Source organism: Cololabis saira, chromosome 13, assembly GCF_033807715.1.
Source record: "Cololabis saira isolate AMF1-May2022 chromosome 13, fColSai1.1, whole genome shotgun sequence".
In the NCBI taxonomy this organism is placed as follows: domain Eukaryota; kingdom Metazoa; phylum Chordata; class Actinopteri; order Beloniformes; family Belonidae; genus Cololabis; species Cololabis saira.
Window position 1 is genome coordinate 21,745,494 of NC_084599.1, and position 21,276 is coordinate 21,766,769.

The 21,276-nt window shown below is 40.1% G+C and overlaps 1 protein-coding gene across 1 annotated transcript in view; it reads right to left on the minus strand.

Moving 5' to 3' along the window:
* The window catches only part of acbd6 (acyl-CoA binding domain containing 6), a 40,472-nt gene that overhangs the window by 16,658 nt on the left and 2,538 nt on the right, over positions 1 to 21,276 (minus strand). Inside the window, exons 2-6 of the mRNA XM_061738269.1 lie at positions 20,035 to 20,099; positions 19,638 to 19,734; positions 13,215 to 13,294; positions 7,091 to 7,196; positions 4,584 to 4,673 (exon numbers count right to left, since the gene is read on the minus strand). Coding sequence (XP_061594253.1) covers positions 4,584 to 4,673; positions 7,091 to 7,196; positions 13,215 to 13,294; positions 19,638 to 19,734; positions 20,035 to 20,099 — 438 coding nt within the window. The remainder of the gene's footprint in view (positions 1 to 4,583; positions 4,674 to 7,090; positions 7,197 to 13,214; positions 13,295 to 19,637; positions 19,735 to 20,034; positions 20,100 to 21,276) is intronic.

Below are 21,276 nucleotides of genomic sequence, written 5' to 3' on the forward strand. Positions count from 1 at the left end.
TGTCTGACTGATAACAAGGATTAATTAAATTAAGGTCTCACACAGAGTCATAAATTAACAGCTTGGCTATAGTGTGAAGAGGGAAACACACCAAGTCCGCCACTATTTACAACAATTTGAAACACATCATTCCACAGACAGAGAAAGCTATCAAAAATCAACTATACTGCTATTCACTTCCAGAGCTGGATTTTTATTTTACATAAAAGTAGAAAAACACCAACTACTGATACAAACAGGAATTAAATCAAGCTTTGCCTGAAGGTCCAAGAGAGAAAAAAATATTCCCAAAGGTATCGGGTCAAGTTTTGAAGACCCGCCTTAACACATAACTACTTATAGTGTCCAAATGTCTAAACAGGCTCCAAGTGCAGGCGCTGTCTGTGAGACTTGTTGTGTGCTCTCCACCACTTGTAGGCCACCAAGTCAGATATTTATTACTATTGATCTAGCTGGCCCTGGCTAGAGACTTTTGTTCAGCTGGCTCGAGGCTCTGACCTCAATTAAGTTATGAATTTCTATCTGATAGACAGGGAGTGCTTGGGGCCTGCTGTGGCCGTGCTACTATGCTGGATTAATTAGAATTAGCGGTGCTGCAAGTCGCCCTTCCCGCCTCATGGATCATGTTGTTTTAATACAAAGTAGAGGCTGAGGCAGGGAGGGATGGAGTGAAGGGGACTAGGGTGTAGGGGGAGGGGAGAGTGATGAGGAGAGGGGAAAGAGAGACAGATGGAAAGGCAAAAAAATGTAGGAATGAGTCAAGTAAAAGCATTTGATAGACAGACATGAGCTTAAAACCTGCGCTGGCTTTAACTCCCATCCCTTTCCTCATACCAGACCTAATATTTCCTTCCTTCCTGGCATTGTGTTCATGTTGAGTTCACCTGCATGTCACCTGTCCCTCCTGTTTGTCGACCTAATCCTCCCACCGTCACATAGACTCTCAGTAATCACAAACTAAGTCGGACATTGTAAAAGTCTGCTTTTGACTAATTCCTGGTCTTTCTTAACATCTGTAACTTAGCCATTCCTTTTACCTCCACCTGCCTTAAATTGGCATGTCTTACCTCCAAGTGCACATTTCCAAAGCGATTTGTGAACTAGTGGGTGAGAACAGGGTGTGTGTGTGTGTGTGTGTGTGTGTGTGTGTGTGTGTGTGTGTGTGTGTGTGTGTAATTTACAGCACGTGAATGGGGATGACCACAGGGAAACCTCACACACAAACACTCATACACACTTTGTACCATCAAATTATATATTCACATTTGAATTGTACAAGTAGGAATATGGGATAAACTTAAATCTTTAATTTCCAAATACTGTAACTGTACTTACTGGGACATCCCAAACATCTTTGTTTTGTGCTTTTGCTTCCGTTCAGTTGTGAGGCAAGTCAGGATTTTTGTCTCCGACCAGTTCAAGACTGCTTTGTAATGGTCTTGAACTGTTTTGAGACTTCACAACGAAAACAGCTCATAAGCCATATGTTGGCATTTTATATTTCTGTAAAAAAGAAATGTAAAATGCCACAAAATGTACTAAATGTTTCATTTTTTTGTTTTGTCATATACTGACACTCTAAGGGAAATGTAGGGCTGTAAGAGCTGTATTTTAAAACAAACCATGGGTATTCTGAGCTCTAACCAAGATGTTTTGTTCCTTAAACCCTACAAATATAGCAAGTCCATGTGAAGTAAGAAAAAATGATGCTAAAGAATAATTTATATTAAAATCAAGCAATGTGGAAAAACAACAGTATCAGAGCGGACTTGAACTCAGGACATCCAGATGAACATTCTCAGACTTTTTAGCACCAAAACGTTTCTCATTCCTAATGCGTTTTTTTTTCTTCTTTAAAATGGCAAATAAGGCATCATGAGCACTTGCTGCCTTTAAAATGGCAATTGTTGACCATGATTACACAGTCCAGCAACTTTTGTCAAGTATGACATTAATACAGCTTAAAAAAATTAAGTAAAAAGAAAAGAGAAATCTTATAATCACCTGAATGTTTCAGTACTTTTACTAATAATGGGGTTCCCTTGAGACTTCCACAAAAGCCATTGAAAGCTAAAAAATAACAAGTGAAAGTGTGTCAAGACTCCCAGGAAAGGGTTATACTTTTAAGAATAAAACAAATTTACTATTCAGCAAGTAATACGTTTGTCTTGAAGGAATATTCTATATGATGGGATGTCTTTAACTTAAGCTCCTTCCAAATCATTGTTTTTAAAAATTACGCATTATCGTATTTTAATAATAGTACTGTTTAAACCTTTATTTCCTTTATTATAGTCATCTCTCCCGCAGTTGGAGCTGGCTGCCCCACTTTCTCCGGCAGTATTAGCTGCGGGAGCAGCGGCAGAGTGACGAGTAGGAGAAGGTTTAATGTGCTAAAGCAACACCAGGGCCGGAGCTACAGTTGGCAGGTGGCAGATCTGTGATCTGCGTATTCAAACGCAGGCAGCTACCTATTGTGGTCCCTTGATCCTGGATTAACTATCAAACGAGCCCTTAATGCAGGTTACCAGGGTTTGGGAACAATTCACTAAAACAATCAGTTGATTAATTTTCAACGATTTTCCTCTTCTGCCAAGGAAATACTAATACTTTTTGTTTTAACTCTGAAGTCCCCCTCCCCTTTTTAATCAACAAATTAAGCATAAATCATGTTTGATCTTTATTTACTGGTCGCTCGGCAGTTGGTAGAGGTCAAGAGAGATTACTGGTTGCTCTAATAGCCTGCAAACAACCCAAACATTCCTCTATTCCTCTCATAAACACTCACAAAACCAGATTGTCTTTGTTTCATGTCAAAGAGGCTTTGGGCAAAAGGACAAGAGCATAAAAGTGTCCATTACATTTTTTATCATTCCGACTATAACCAATACTTCCCTTTCCTTAATTGTGTTCTTCACTCCACTCTTCGTTGACTTGCGTCAACCTAAAGGATGTTCATACACGTTCTAATGAGAAGGATATCGTTCCGTAAGCTTTACACAGTGATATAATTTGGCATTACAACAGAGTAGTATGATTTAGCTGACTGTATTTTTCTCTCAGCCACCTCTTTGCCATCTCATAAATCTGTTACCATTAATTCAGACGCAGAGGTCCAGTTTCTGTGGGATTCAGTCCCCTCCATTGGTGACGTTGCCCTGACACCTGACACTCGAGAGACTGGCAGCAGCGTATATTCATAAATTCAGCCAATGTCTTTAATCCTAAATTCTGCCCTTTTAACATCTGCAGAGGTTTTCAGACCATTGTGTGCGCAAAATATCCAGTTTAAAATTAAACTGAACGATTTAAATCCATCTATCATTTAATGCTGCCTTTCATCTTGTCTTTTCCTTGCTCCGAGCCAAATGATACAGAAACAGGAAGGGATCATATGCTGGGTGATATAGGGTTAAAAAGACTCCAACACAAAGGTTGCAGGAAATAGAAAGTTTTAAATTTCAGGCATTCAATATCGCTACCTGGGAAAAGATTTACGATTGCTGCCTTCACTGCTGAAAACCCTTAGCACTTACAGATATTAATTTATATTCTAATGATGAATACATGACTGCAAATGTGCTACATCTTTAAAAAAAAAAAGGACAAAAGCCTCTATCTATACATCAGCCCTATTTTGCTGTCATTATCTTGATATGGCTGTAAATCATCAGTGAATTGTTTCGAAGTCATCCGGCTATTAAGCCCACCCCCTCCCTGCAGGCATTCAAAACAAAAGGGGCCACGCATGACCACAAAAGAGAAAGTCATTTGTGAAATGTCCTGATTACGTGGGTTGTGCAATGTAAAACAATTTGCCTGATTACTTCCAATTGATTTGTGCTCCCAGTTAAAACCTCAGTGAGCTGCGTGGTGAGCTGCACTGTATCGTGCCGCTGGGCAGGGAAGAGGAGTAATTTCTCCGATGCGCAGCTGAGCCAGCTTACAGCCAAAGCTAAAGCCGGCTGGATGCAGCTAAACCTTGGGGAGCCTAAACAGAAGGCTAGCTACCAGCTAACTCTGTCTGCTAAAGCTCTGAGGGATTTGTGTGTGGCACAAAGTGAATTAAAGGTGACCTTCTGAAGGGGATGGAGAGGATAGAAAGACAGAAGAGAAAGGCAACAGGAATGCTGGAGATGGAACCATTGGCCCAAAGCTTACCTGTGTATATTTCAGGAACTTGAAAGCCCCTGCCGCTTTCCCATTATCCCCACCCAAGTACCATCTCGTAAGAACATCCACCCACATCCATACCATTAAATGATAGCTTCCCTCTATTCTACTGTGATTTTTCCAAGAGAAGATTTCTTTTGTTCATCATCTGGAAAAGCTCAAATCAAGTGTTCACATTTCCTTGACTTCTGGTTATGTTAAAAACCTACGCTCACTGTCTACTGGTAAAAAAGCTGTTACTAAGGAAACTAAAAGTCTAAAGACTGAACAACACTGACTCCTGTTGTTAAAGCATTTTTTGTACATCATCATATTGCATTATATAATATTCATATTTACACAATAAAAAAGAAAAAGGAACAAAGAAAAGAAAAGAAAGAAGCACACATCGGTAAAAAAATGCTGCTCACCTGACTGTTTATGTCCGCTTTGTGCTGCAGTAAAACAGATACCAGCTCCTTGTGTCCTCTGTCGCAGGCCCAGTGCAGGAGAGCGCGACCCTGTCAAAGGAGGTGCACCATACTTCAAACGACATGCTCAAAAATTGGAAAAAACAACTTCCCATCTTAAGATGAACACACATTAAATTATCAACCCAAAGGAATTAACGTACACCTAGAAGGCATGCCGCTCCTCTTTTCGCTTTTCCTCGTAAACCTCACACATATAAAAGATTAACCGTATGACAGCATTTTAAAATTACACGTTACCAATTCAGAATTTTTGGACTTTAGCATCATAAAAACCGGTCAACAAAATGATGAGATATTTGAACCTTTCTGTGTGTGCGTTCATGTGTGTGAGTAAGACCAGTCAGTTGAAGCCCAGACCAAGGACTCCAGGACAAATTGCAGAATCCTGTGCACATTCTGCGACGCCTGATTGATGGGAAGCTGCGTACAAAACATGAGCAACTGCCTATCCCTCTCACAGACACATATACTTACATGCTCTTCTCTTTAGGTCTACGATCCTTGTTCTAATAAAACCACACAAGATCATTTTTCATTGAGGCCAATTAGGTAAAGCAAACTCTGCAAGTCCAGTTCTGTTCCTTAAATCATATTGATCACAGAGGCTGCATGCTAAAATGGGTAGTTCTGAGTCAGGCTAGAATACCAATAGCCTGGTATCCCCCTCTCTTCTTTCTCTTCCAGGTGTTCTATAGTGGCCACATCTTCACTGCAGAGCTTGATGGTTGCACTGGACACCATGCAAACTTACACCTATGTGGACTTTTGGAATGCAGTAGTGATCATGAAAAAAATATATATCTCACAAAGAAAATCTAATTGCTCAAAATTGAAAACGGAATTTATATAAAGTGTGGAAACTGCTCGGTTATTAGAGGAAAAAATGTTGTTTGTCTCAAAGACAAATTCCAGGACAGAACCACAGCTCTGGGGTAAAAAACTAAAAAAAAAAAAAACAACAACTCATAGTTGTTAGCACTGAGAAATGAAGTAAAATATTTATACAAAAGCAAAAATACACAACCTGATCCCTTATATACACTGTCAACAATGCTCATATATAGACATATTTACAGGCACCACATACAAACTTTCCCCCTTTTCATATGACACTTCTCTTTAATATCTACAGTTCATCTTAGATTTTGTACATCCATGTCTGTGCCCAAGTATTTACCCACCCCCCCTCCAAAAAAAAGATACTGCAGGGATACTTCTTCAGTAATATAAATCTAATCAAAGGAAAATCGAGTAAAACTTTAAACAGTAGAAAACTGAGATGCAAATGAGTCAAAATTGAAAAGACAAATATTTAACAAAAATAGAGTTGTATAATTGAAATAATATACTTCTGTTTCATAAATGAACTACATTTTTAAATTCATCTGAATTACATATAAAATAAATTAAAATGACTTATAAATGAAGTCATATTAATAATGAGTACATGGTTTTTCCAAAATATCTTATTGCATAAGCACATGACCTTGTAGTTTCTGCATGACTTCATTAACTTTACTCCCAAACACAACCATATATACATTTATCGTTGTACATTTTTTAACTCATCTGTCTTTGTTTTACTGTTATTTTACTTTAAAATATTTATAGGCTGGTGTTTAAAAACTATGGGAAAGATTGAGTTTGCTACACCATATTGGTGTCAATGACCAAGAAAAACGTGACAGAATAAATTCACCAGTCATGAAAATCTGTTACACATTAAACTGTATTTGAAGCTGTCACTAGTTACTAGAAGTATGTTACACATATGGTGTTTTGGTCACACATGCAAAGAATGAGTTCTGGGACAGAGACTCTCCATCTCTGAGATGCAATAGTTCAGACTTCCCGCTTATGTGAAACTTCACTGCTGCCCTCTGCCGTTCAGTAAACAAAACTGCAAGTGTAGGAACACCTCAACAGAGACTGTGGACAGCCTTCTCAGCATAGATCCCTGAACCATCTGGCCTATGACTGTGAACTCAGCAGCTGACTGCCGGTTTACGTGAAAAACGACTGTGATGGAAACAAAAAAAGGAAAAGAAAAGAAAAAAATAAGCCAAGGAGTGAGCTTTTTACCTCAGCTGATAATGAATGAAAGACAGATGAATGTTTTCAGGGTCAGTCCAGAAAACACCTGATGATAGTAAAAGATGCTTCCGCAAATGTGCATATTTTAGGTACAAGTTCGCTCGCTCGGTCCCTCTCTCTCTATGTCTGATACAACCATGTAACAGCTGAGAGCAGTATGGTCTATTCCTTCAGGGATCCCCATTTTTTATGTCAAGAGGGTCAGAGGAAATATTCAGTATGTGATGAAAGGACACTTCAAAAACAGCAGTATGCATTGTCAGGATGATAATCTGCTAAAGTATCCATAGTTAAAACAACTCTCAAACACAAACTACTACAGCCTCACTACATATTTCTTGGCGCTGTACCTCTTCATCTTTAGTATTGACGTCAACTTCCTGGGAGGTGATGGCATTGCTGATGTGGTCGATGTTGTTTTCTCTGCAGTAGTCAAAGATGTTCTTATCCTCTTCCCTGAAAGCAGTAAAGGAGAGAAAAAAGACACATATGAAGCCTTATTTGTTTGATCATTTTGAATTAAGCCATTAAAAAAAAAAAAGGATAAACATGAAACCCATTAAATATGCACCCACTAAATGTAGAACATGGAACACAGAACAACAACGTGTTGCATCAGGTCTTTTACATGGAGGGTAACTTACATGAAGTCTGTAAGTGATCTCATACTTGAAAAATAATAATTTACAAGAAATCAGCAAAGGTGTTTCTTTTTGGCATGGTTACTCAGAACAATGCTCAAACTTTACTGGGAGCATTTTTAAACAGAATTAGATTCTTCCCAACCAAAGGAATCCCTTTCAACAACATTGAAAATTGGGTTTCTGAAAACCTGAAGTTACCTCCCATAGTCGAAATACCATACAAAATATTTGCTTGGGCAATTTGGTGAAAGTGTCGTTATAACTGTATAGTACGTACACAGCACGTTACTAGTAATGCCATTAGTATTCAGTCATCCCACACATGTAAACAGATCAACAGGTAATCATGTCAAAAAGAAAAAGCACCTTTTAATTCCAAAGTTTTACATATCAGGATGTAGCAAAACCTCACTTGGTATTCATCAAGTCTTAAAGGTCTTAAAGGTAAAGAGCCTTTGATTAACAACACATGGCATATTTCAGCATCATACGCAATTATTTATTTAATGATTTAATCTTTTCTTTTTAATGCCTTCTGTTGTGGTCCTGGTGTATGACCCTGTTTTGGCCAAGCTTTAGCTGGAGGACAGATGGCCTGACATTTGACTCTACATTTCACAAGTAACTCAGTGATTGGCAGGTGAACAGGTCCTGCGGATGCAAAAACAGCCCAAATCAGCACTCTTCCACCACCATGCTTGACAGCCGTTGTGTTTATTCTTGTATCTTGAGCTTGGATTTCATCAAACACTTGGCACTGGGCATTATGCCCAAACATCCACTTTAGTCTTCACTGTCCAAAGGACATTGTTCCAGAAGTCTTGTAATTTGTTCAGATGCCATTTTGTAAACGTTAACCTTTGCTGCCATGAACAAGACATACTTGTTCAGTCGTTTCCTAATTGTACTGTTATGAACTTTAATATTTTACATGCTAAGTGAGGCCTATATGGTCTGTAGATGTTTGATTTTTGCAATTTCTCACTGTTGTGAATTGTTAATGAAACATCACTGAACAATTAATTGCCTAGAAATCATTTGAAAAGAGCCTTATAATCATCCCAGACTGATGGACAGCAGCAACCTGCTCCTTATCTTCCTAATCCAAATTGAAAAAGTAAAGATGAACTTAATTTTTTCTAAATGGATTTTGAATTTTTACAATTACTTATTCATCTCTTTTTTTTTTAATAAATCATGACAGTGGAATATGTTAATATTGTGAGTCATCTGAGTTTGTACTTACCTAATTTTAATGCCTGGCAGATATTCATGATGCTTGTCATGTCCTAATATGCAAATTCTTAGAATTGAAAGAGGATGCCCTTTCTTTCTCACATGACTATATATCTTACATTGCCATCTCATCCCAGGGCAACAGCCACACGTGCTACCTCCCTCGGGAGCAGTGGCACACGCCACACAAGCAGCAGCATCATCCCACCTCTAATTATATCTCTGTCTCTAATCACCTTCTGGCATTGGGGACAGAAGTGAGTGCTGTGGGGGTGCAGTGATGGCAGGGGTAGAGATGTTGGGTGAGGGGGAGAGAGGGCCCAAAATCTCATTTAGAGCTTTACGCCTTCCCCTCCCACTCACCCGTCCCAACCATTCACATTAATTGAATTTAGTGCTCTATTGTCTGACAGAAACCCTGCATACCTGAAGCTTTTAGAACTGCCACACAGTCACTCAGTCATCCCCAAAGCCAAATCCCTCAGATCCTGTCTCTAAAGCCCAATTGCCCTGCCGCAGAGGGTCTTACAAGCCCCAGAGCACATGGCAGGCACCAGCCATATACTGGAGGAGGCAGAGTTACTGTATCTGTGTCCCCATCATGACTGAGGTGATGTTTAGGTCAAACATCACCTCAGATACATCACCAAACAGTATCTCAAACAAGCTCAGGATTATAATTCAAATATTTTTATATTAATATCGTGCTGTTCATCAGTTAGGATGCTGAAACTGAGATTTTATTACAGAAAGGTAGCACTGGGCTATGATGAGATGTGTTACTTTCTTTTAACCTGATGCTCCACAACAGACGAGTTAAAAGCAGCATCAAGGGACAGAAAAACCCTTTTATTTCAAAATCAACACATTTTATCCTGTTTCCAATGTCACATACAGCATAGTACCGACCAAGAAAGTTTAATCTGTAGCACTTTCGTTCATATCCTTCTGCTCTTCTCTCCCCTCAGCTTTTCACGTACATGCTCTCTTTCCCACTTTTCTTTTGTTCTTTCCCTCCCTCACCCCTCCAGCCTCTTCTCATCTTATGGTGAATTATGAATAACTCATTAGACTTTTATCACAGCTAGGTAATGTATGAGCACATTCATTTACATACTCCTGATTAGTGCTCCTATGTTTATTCATGAGGCTCCATGCCCGACCACACCCACTTCCTCGTCTGCTGGTCACTGTAACCCCAAGTGTCCCTGATGTGTACCCACCATCCGTCTCCTCCAGCAACTAATCAATAAGCCGGCCAGGGCTCCAGACTAACTTTTTCACAGGTAGCACTGGTGCCACCTAGTTTTTCATTTAGTAGCACCAAAACAAATTAGGTAGCACCATATTTTTCAATGCCAACATTAGTTAAATTATTAAGCATTAATACCTGTTTACAGATTAACAATCATTATGTATAGGAAACACATATAGCCTACAGTTAGGCTAATTAATGTTTACTACTCAGAGTTAGTTAATAAATTAAAAGTTGGATAATATAATTCATATAAATGCTTAGTAATGTTCATGTACTAACTAATGTTAGGCTAATTAAGGTGACTTCATGGTAAAGTGTTACCTCTGTGTTTTTATAAGATACCTGATCATTTACCTACAAAAATGAGACACACTCCTTACCTTCTGCATGAGCGTGTTCAACCTCAATATGGCCAATAAGCAAATTGCAGATTAAGCAAAAATAAGCAGAAAATTAGAATATTGTGATAAAGTCCTTTATTTTCTGTAATGCAAAAATGTCATACATTCTGGATTCATTACAAATCAACTGAAATATTGCAAGCCTTTTATTATTTTAATATTGCTGATCATGGCTTACAGCTTAAGAAAACTCAAATATCCTATCTAAAAAAATTTGAATATTCTGGGAATCTTAATCTTAAACTGTAAACCATAATCAGCAATATTAAAATAATAAAAGGCTTGCAATATTTAAGTTGATTTGTAATGAATCCAGAATGTATGACATTTTTGTTTTTTTAATTGCATTACAGAAAACAAAGGACTTTATCACAATATTCTAATTTTCTGAGACAGTCCTGTAAACTTGCTGGCGTGGTTGTGCTTGAACAACTTCTGAATATCCATCGTTACTTTGTGTTAACGGAGCGGCAGAGAGCAGCGTCTTGCTGCTGCAGGAAGCAGATCAGTGACGGACACTGGCTGATTTATGGTTCCGCGTTGCACCAACGCAGATCTACGGCGTAGGATACGCGGGGACGCGAACGTACGGTGCGCGTCTCCGCGTACCTACGCCGTAGGCTACGCCGTCGATTTAACGCGGAACCATAAATGAGGCTTAACGCGCGCGCATTTATCAGTTTTCTTTTCGTCTTTTCAACTGAGCAAACACATAAACTGAGGGTGCAATGCTTATGCACCCTCGTAGAACCGGGCCTGGGCCTGTCCCTCGTATCTTAACCACGGGAACTGGCCATAAAGCTGTACTTTTTTTCTTCTCCCCACTCTCCCCCGCCTCTTTCGCCAACCTGTCACTCGCTTCATCAGAAGAAGAAGAATCCATGATTATTGTCGCTCCCTCTGCTAACCCTTCTTCTCCTCCTCCTCCACCAGCCTCGTTTGTTGCCTCTGGCACATCATTCTTCTTAAAATAATCGACTATAGACCGCTTCATACTGCATCTGCTTTGTTTACCTTTTTGAGCGCGCTGCTTGTACGCGCGCGTGCACTGCTGTGCACGTAACGTGCGCAGACCGTACCAGGTGCAGTCAGACAGGTATAGGACTCGCAGGAATGAGCCAGAAAGTAAGATTGTATTATCAACCACTCCATTAATGCACTAACACAACCGAGTGAAAAAATAAATAAAATATTTTTTTTTTCCACTAGTCGCACCGGAGCGACCTCATTAAATTTTAACTCGCACCTTAATAAATTAGGTCGCATATGCGACCTAATAGGTCGCACTCTGGAGCCCTGAAGCCGGCTCATCAGTCTTTTGTCGACTGCAGGACAGGGCTAGCCTGATGGATATATGACAGAAAGAGATATATATATATATATATATATATATATATATATATATATATATATATATGTGCACACACACACAACGAAACAAGCATTTCTGTGGTCTGTGGAGGGGTCTCTTGCAGTACAATGAGAATCACACAGATGCAAACACACAGACTGCGAACAAACAAATGATTAATGTGGGTCCTATAAACAGCATGACATCAACAGCGCTGCAAAGCATGCTGGGAAGGTCACAGGCTACTCTGTCATCACCAGAGCACCGAGGGCTTTTGTGTTTGTGTGCACAGTACGCGTTGTGTGAGAATGTTACGTGTTCACGTGTGTGTCTACTCTGGTGTACTGGCAGATATGTCCTTCATCCATCAGGCTTAACTGGTCACAGTGGTAGAGAATACTCATCTACCTGGTCCGAGCTTCGCTGATCAACAGCACGGCCATGCCATCCATCAAACACGCACACACACCTACACAATCTCTCATCGCATTTTCTGCACAAGTTCGGTCAAGGCTCTCAATTTGGCTGAGCTCTATGGAAGTACGAGAAACAATGAGAACTCAAATAACTCAGGTTTGGCCTAAAGGCAAGGAGTTCAGACAAAGGAGGAGAAAAAATAAAACGACCCCAGTGTTTATTAGAATCCTTTTTCAATGTGGGCCAGAGAATTGCAAATGTAGCATTCAAAACCTTCTCAATCACATGTTGATCAGTTCAGTAGTCCAGGGACATTGCTAATCAATCCTGCTTTTGTCAATACATGCCCCACACACACCCACAAAGAGGTTGAGTGAGCACTGAGCACTGAGCAGTGCAATTAACTCTGCCTTGTTAACAGGTGCCTAGCTGTTTAATATGGAGTGGGTCTGCGTGTGAGAAAGAAAAAAATTAAAATGCAGCAGAGCAGTGAGTGTGACTCTTCTGGCATGGTTATGCATGGCTTTGGATGAAAATCAAATATCAAAAAGGGTGCACATATGTGCGCAGGTGTGCATTTGCAAATGCCTTCCTTCTGCCTGGTTTCCTGCGGGGCAATGTTGGTACTGGGTATTGCCAAGAGGAGCATCGTTCTGGGAAGCTTGCCGTACCTGCCTTGCTTTGCTGTGCTTGGGAGGTCTTCATCAGCCCCCTGAATCATCACGTAATTAAAAAGGGGGAAGACTCTGGACGCTTCTTCCTGACAGCACGCATACTAATCACATAGAGCCATTTAGGAAGAAAACCTACAGGATTCACACATCTCGTTTTCATCTCCAATAGAGCTCTATTTTGAATTGAAATGAAGATGGGGGTTTCTAAGCATGAGCAAGTCTGCCAGGCAAGAGTTAATGGAGAATGTATTTCATTAACATAAATCAGATGTGTTTGACATTTCCAGGCTCTAACTGCAGTTACAGTATGTTGAATGTAATCAAATACAGCATCAAGACGAGTGATTAACAATTCAAGACTTGCACTGATTTGACCTAGGCATTAAAAAATTTAATAAATAAATACATGCAATGGAAGTGTCTTTCTCTCCATAATGGATGCAACAGGGAGGTTCTGCTGTGTGGCTATCTGTGTTATATTGGATATAAATACCTTAACATCTCCTCTTCTTGGTATAGAGAGCTGACTGCTGCTCCTCCAAAACCTGTTCTCCTCTCTGCGCCTCGTCTTTCCTGTGAGAATGAAGCACTATTGAAAACGGAACAAAATCCACCTTATATGCAATTACAAGTTACATAAAACACTTTCCACACAGATAAAGGACAAAGTTCCCCGATCTGTGGAATTATGGTTTGTGAGTCACTCTGCTGTGGTTTAGTCCAGCAGCCTATGTTTTCACCTCATATATGGAGAGGTGTTTTTGGCCTCATTGTTTTGTATGGAGACAAAAAAAATACAAAAGAGTAAAGTACTATTCACCATGAATAGGTGAACGTCTATAGGTACACCCATAGTCTTTGCACATCTATGTATGACAAATTCCAAACATGAAATATGAAACAACTCTCTTGGGCTTTAAGCATGACCTTGTAGATAATAAATGACCAACAGAATGAATGTAAACTATATAAAATATATTGCAACTCTTGTTAATCTTCTTTCGTTCTTGAATTTTCATACTACATCCAGTGCAACAAAGACTTTATTACCAGGCTATTCTTCACTAACCAACCTCAGCTCACAAAAGAACCAACACAAATCTGATTTAAGGAAATGGGGAGAGTGGGGAGAACATGACAAGAGAAGTAGAACAAGCATGCATGCACTTTTGGGAAAACCTAATTCAGTTCAGAAACTCAGAATATTCGCTGATGCACTGGCCCTGCTCTGCAGAAATATAATGTAATATAAAGCCAGTGTGTGCTCAACAATTGAGAGAGGAACAGAGGTCAAATTGTGGCTATTATTCTCCCCCTGCTTTTCTGTCTATGTACTCCTACTTACACCATTTAACTGCGCTTCCCAAAGAATAACTGCAGCCATGCTGGGGCGCTTTGTTAACACTAATAGAATCTGGACCTTTGTGGTCGGGATGGGGGGTATTTGCGACTCTCCCCCGGTATTGTGCAACTTATGGGGCAGAGTCAGCAAATACCGGCCCACAGAATAGCTGAAAAGAAATGTGTCAAGACTTGATATGAAGCTGACTATCACATTATTGAAAAAGAAACTTAAAAGATGAAGGAGAACAAAGAAAACAGAGGGCTAGGGATAAGAATAGGGTGATTGGGGTAAACGAAGATGAGGGGAGAAGAAAAGAAAAGCAGGCAGGAAAAAGGTGAATAACTTGAACAAAATGGAAAGAAAAGTATGTAAAAAAAACAACCCTGTCACAGAGCACATGTGACAAACATTCAAAGTCTTCCTTTGCTTTTCTATTCTAAAAGAAAAACTACCGAGTCCATTTAATCTCTCTGAGGCTATGTTATAAATTATGCTAAAACAAAACAAAATAAAAAAAACAAGTGTGATGTTTGTCTTTGATGGTCACATACAGCCATAACTTGACAGTTATCGTTATTTCAGTTCATATCCCGTTTCACAGGTATTAAGCAGTTATTGGTACAGTATGCAGGATTTGATGGTATGACATTAGAAAACATTTTTATTCTAAATATGAGAGTAATTGTAATAAATAACCATGAAAAGTGACATTTTTATTAAACTAATTCACCTGCACAGCCATCTTTCTTTTCACTATTTTTCACTACTTTTGCATACATGAAGTGTAGTTTTTTGATCTGCTCGTAACAAGATATCAGGCAAATAACAGTAATGTATTATTTTTTTTGACATTTGATGAAAGGCCTTGAAGTCAGTAGAATTTAACTCAGAATAGGAAGATGAAACTCTCCCTCATTACAGCAATATATATCATATTTAAAGTATGAAACAAGGATATAATGTTGATTTGTTTAATAACTATGCAAACCAGCATTAAAAATGAACATAAATGCAATGATCTGAGACATGTTGTACTTTTCAATATTGAATTTCAATTCAATTTTATTTGTATAGCGTCTATTACAACAGAAGTTGTCTCTAGGCGCTTTCCAGAGACCTAGAGCATGACCCCCAAGCAATTATAACATAATATAACATAAACAATGACGGGTAAAAGACTCCCCTAGTGGGAGAAAAACCTTACGGCAAACAATATCAAGGAAAAACTCCCCTTTTGGAGGGAAGAAACCTTGAGCAGGACCTGGATCATAAGGGGGGAACCTCCTGCCGGAGGCCAGCAGGGCAGAACAGAAGAAGAGAAAACAGACAGCGAGAATGAAGAACAGAGAAAGGACAGACACAAACACAATGGCTAACTGGTGCACTACAGGGATGACTATATAAGCAGATGTGGACAGCAGACACTGAGGTGGTCAGAGGGCAGGACTACAGGTCAGGATGTCAGCAGGCATCTACCATCTAAAATATCAAAAAACCAAATCTGTTTAGAACTTAAGTACATGTGTCCATCAAAATATTACACAAAAAAGGTTAAAACAATATAGATACAGTTCAAGCACGTAATCACCAAAAACATTGCTTCTTTCAAGTGTTCTAGTATTTATTTTGTCTTCTCTTAGTTCTAAGAGTTGGAAAAGTATGCACAAAAGTGTTATAGCTGTGGTGAACTTTGCAACTGTGTGCCTTATATCAACAAAATCCTTGTCAAAATAAAAAGACAAAAAAATTATCAACAATTACAAAGAACAACCCATCCTTTGGGGTCAAACTCCAAAAGTAAGAAAATACCTAAAAACATACAAACTTTATTGCACACAGTTGCTACTGATGAAGACAATCATTTTGCAAATTAAAACTCAAATCCCCAAATTTTACATAATTCCCCTCCTTGAACCGCCACCTTATTGTGGTGGAGGGGTTTGTGTTGCTCGAATGATCCTTGGAGCTATGTTGTCAGGGGCATTACGCCCCTAGTAGAGTCTCCCATGGCAAGCAGGTCCTAGACACTTTGCGATATTTGCTCTACATAGCTGGTTCACAAGCCAAATATGGATAAAAGTAAATCAGGGACCATTACGTCGCCCCGTGTCACCAGGACCCCTCCCTGGAGCCAGGCCTGGGGTTGTGGCTCGAAATTGAGCGCCTGATAGCCGGGTCTTTGCCCATGGGACCCGGTTCGACCCAGCCCAAAACAGTGACGTGGGCCCGCATTCAAGTAGGATCATCGCCCGCAGGAAGGACCATGAGAGGCTGGTGCAATGTGGGTTGGGTAGCAGTCGTGGCGGAATGCCTCGACAACCCAATCCCTGGACCAAAACCCTCACAGTGGGGACATGGAATGTCACCTCGCTGGGGGGTAAGGAGCCGGAGCTTGTGCGGGAGATTGAAAGGTACCAGCTAGAGATAGTCGGGCTCACCTCCACACATAGCTTGGGCTCTGGAACCCAGCTCCTTAGTAGTGTAGTGGAGGGCTTCAGTTGGCATAAGTAGTGGAGGGCTGGACCCTCCACTACTCTGGAGTTGCACAGGGTGACAGGCGGCGGGCTGGTGTGGGCTTGTTTATAGCCCCCCAGCTCAGCCGCAATGTGTTGGAGTTTATCCCGGTGAACTAGAGGGTCGCTTCCCTGCGCCTTTGGGTCGGGAAAAGGTCTCTCACTGTTATTTTTGCCTAAGGGCCGAATAGCAGTACAGAGTACCCGACCTTCTTGGAGCCCCTGGAGGGGTCCTTGATAGTGCTCTTCAAAGGTCACGTGGGCAATGACACTGATAATTGGAGGGGTGCGATTGGGAGGAAGGGCCTCCCCGATATGAAACTGAGCGGTGCTCTGTTATTGAACTTCTGTGCCAGTCAGTTTGTCCATAAGGAACACCATTGTGTACTGTTGGGAATTTCTGGCCAAGCCCCATCTGTCAGGGCAGTCTTCAACTCTCATCTCCGAGAGAACTTTCATATTCTGAGGTAGATTGGGGACATTGAGTAAGAGTGGACCATGTTCTCTGCCTCCATTTTCGACACGACAGCTTGAAGTTGTGGACGCAAAGTCTCTGGTCGTGGTGGCAACCCCCGAACCCAGTGGTGGACACCGGAAGTAAGGGACGTTGTCAGGCTGAAGAAGGACTCCTACCAGGCCATGTTGGCCTGTGAGTCTCCTGACGTAGTCAATAAGTATCGGCAGGCCAAGCAAGGCGCAGCTAGGGCAGTCCTGGAGGCAAAAACTTTGGGAGGAGTTTGGTTAGGCCATGGAGGAGAGAGTCTTTGGATGTTGTAGGGCTGTCTTAGTTGACATGTCTCTGCAGCATTGCATGGAGGAAGGGGACAGTACCGCTGGAGTGGCAAACCTGGTAGGTGGTCCCTCTTTTTATAAAGAGGGACTGGAGAATGTGTTCCAACTATAAAGGGATCACACTTCTCAGCCTCCTCTGGAAAGTCTAAGCCAGTGTACTGGAGAGGAAAATTGGGCCGATAGTGGAACTTCAGATTCAAGAGGAACAATGCAGTTTTCATCCTTGTTGTGGAACACTGGACCAGCTTTATATCCTCTGCAGACGGGCTTGAGGGTTCATAGGAATTTGCCCAACCAGTCCACATGTGCTTTGTGGATCTGGAGAAGGCATTTGACCGTGTCCCTCGTGGCATTCTGTGGGGGGCGCTCCATGAGTTTGGGGTCCAGGGCCCTCTGCTAAAAGCTGTTTGGTCTCTGTATGATCAGAGTAGCAGTTTGGTTTGCATTGTCGGCAGTAAGTCAGACTCATTGCCATTGCATTGTGGACTCTGGCAGGGCTGCCCTTTGTCACCCGTTCTGTTCATAATTTTATGGAGAGGATTTCTAGGCGTAGCCAGGGACCGGAGGGGATTCAGTCTGGAAACCACAGGATGTCATCTCTGCTTCTTGCAGATTATGTTGTCCTGTTTGCTTCATCAGGCCAGGACCTTAAGCATGTGATTGGGCGATTTGTAGCTGAGTGCGAAGTGGCAGGGATGAGAATCACCACCTTCAAATCCCAGGCCATGGTTCTCCACCGGAAAAGGGTGGCGTATCCTCTCCGGATAGGTGGAGAGGTCCTGCTTCAATTGGAGAAGTTTTAATATCTCATGGTCTTGTTCACAAGTGAGGGAAAGATGGAGTGTGAGATTAGCAGACGGATTAACTGCGGATGCTGCACCGGACCATCGTGGTGAAGAAGGAGGTGAATCAAAAGGCAAAGCTTTCGATTGACCGGTCAATCTACGCTCCCACCCTCACCTATGGTCATGAACTTTGGGTAATGACCGAAAGAACAAGATTGCGGATACAAGTGGCCGACATGAGTTTCCTCCGCATGGTGACTGGACTCACTCTAGATAAACTTGGTGAACTCTAAGACTAACTGAACTGAACTAACATCTGCTGCAAGATCAAAATGCATATATATTTCACTGATAAAGGTTTTACCAAATCATGGTTAATATATAGGCTATGCAGACAGTTGTAAAAAAAAAAAAAAAAAATGAAGACATAATGAACTGGTTTGGATATCAGCCCCTTCCAGGGTCATACTATACCTTCAGAAATTCATTTGACAACTTTGTCACACTTGCTTCGATGACTAGGCAAGACTCTAGGCTGTGCAGAGATTACGTGTGATGTCTGCCAATTAAATTTATTTAACCCAAATATGTGCTGCCTTTGGAACATTCTATATATTCTATACATTTCCTTATTATACCCCTGCTTTGAAATGGTAAACATTTAACACTAAAAAAAACAACACATTTTTTAATGTGAACTTCACGCAGAGTATTTTGTTTTATTTTTTGTGTTCATATAGTAGTACTCTTCCCAAATCCCGCAGGGAAGTAGAAAACTGTTGTTGTGACTAAATGCTTGTCTTCCTGTCCCCAAGGACTACCTGCCCATGGCAACACACACCTGTCCCAGAACATTTGAATGATGAAGATGGTGAAGAGATGTGAGCCATCTACATACAAACTGTAAGCTATACTGTAACAGTTTGCGGCATTAGTCATAAAACAAAGCAACAATTTGGAGTTTTTGTTGTTTTTGTTGTTGTTGTATGTCCAGAAAATGAGCCACTGGACGCTTGAAATAGAATACAAACTAATAGTGACATCTACTGGCACAGATCGAGAACTACACCCAACAAAACCTGTAATAACAGATGGTGGTGTATTTTGTCAGTTAACCCCCTACTGTGCAGCTTTTTCCTCAAAGTCCCTTTTGATGACCATAAACATCCAAGAAGGTGGGACTCAACTTTTAGATAATTTTATAATCATCTCAGACGGTATCAATAATAAACTGATAACTTTATCTGAATAAATAAATTACCTTGAGTTCAGTGTCATTAAACATTGCACAAGGAGAAGTACACAAAACACCTAAAATACATATAATTGTTTTAGGCAAATGTAATATATATACAAATATAAATAATTGTTCACAAATATTGTAATGATTTTGAACTGTTCAGTTTGTAGTGTATAAAGTATCCCAAGACCCAGAATAATATCATCAGCTCTGGCTTCTCTTCAAGAATGGCTTTTATTACCTTCATGCTGCCTTCAGGGTCTAACACGTTGATACAGGAAATGTATTCTCGCATTGCCTGCTCCGTTCCCATGTCTCCAAGCTGCTTCCAGGCTTGCCTGCCACAACATCAAATCAAAGATAGGTGCACATCATAGGTGTACTTTTTTCTTTTATCTGTGTATTGCAGTGGAAGGTCTCTCAAAGCTGAAAACTTCTTAAGATTCTTGACCAAAACCACAAAGCAAAAATCACTATAAAATGAAATCATAATTCAAAAATAATATTTATATATCTATTATATTGAGTTTGATATACATGCATTTAAATAATATGCCAAACTGCTTACTCTGGTATATTTCAACCATATGTGGAAGCTGTTTATTATAATACTGTCACGTAAATAAAATAAAACAGACCATTTTCTCTGTCCTTCAAAATCGAAGAAGCCGGGTTTTGGTGTATTGCACTTTCCCACTTTGACCTGTGAAATACAAATGAAAAATAGTTAGCTGATGAAATATTTGATAGAGTAAAATATGATTACACCCAACGACCTGAGTCTGTTAAAGAAATGTTATGATTCACCCTAACCACATGGTGTCAGTGCGTAAACACTGCTAAAACTCCTGTATCAATCTTTAATAAAACCATATATAACATACTGTATAGAAGTATGGGGACACACATTTAAGACAATCACAAAACCAATATTCTTACTCCAAAAAAAGCAATGCAACTCATAAACAAAGTTGGATACAAGCACCCAACCAACCAATTATTTATAGACACAAATGAGCTAAAATTCAATGAACTGGTGGACTTCACAGATTATGTTCAAAATCAACAAGAACATGCTGGCAAAACATGTTTAATTTAAGACAAAGCCATTACAACCTCAGAGGGGAGAGCATATACAGGAAATCAAAAATCAGAACCAACACCAAACTGAGATGCATTACAGTGGTGGATGTATGGAATAAATTGGAGAGGGATTTGAAATCAGGTAAAAACCTTAACTTTATTTTTTTTAAATTGGGTATTCATTTAATTGGTGATTTGATTTGATTATTCAAGGATGAAGGAAACGTGTAGACTGCACCTTTCTTTTTTCTTTCTTATTTTTCGAGGAATCTTTGTTATCCCCATGGAGGCAATTTGTTTTACTGGCAGTCTTATCTCTTACTTCTTGCTTTTATTTAATTACTTTAAATAATCCGTTTGAGGGTAGGCAATGAATAAGCTTTGCTTCAGCCTACACCTTTTTCGGTCTAGATGTTATTTGTATAATGGAAACTTTTTTGTAATGTTTTCTTTGAACAGTGTATTCGTTTCCTTGTTGTCATTTTTATTTTATTTTTAATTTTGTAAAAGCAATTTTGATGTTTGTCTTATTTTTATTCTTTTTTGTGTCCTTCAGAGTCCTTACAAACACCAGGAAAACTGGACCATATTACACCGGTCATGAAATCACTACACTGGCTTCCACTGAGTCAAAGGATAGAGTTTAAAATCTTACTGCTGGTCTACAAAGACCTGAATGGTCTTGGACCAAAATACATGGTTGATCTGTTAGTTCCTATGAAGCTCCCAGACCCCTGAGGTTCATCTGGATCTGGTTTGTTGTGGTTCCCAAGAACCAGAACCAAGCAAGGTGAGGC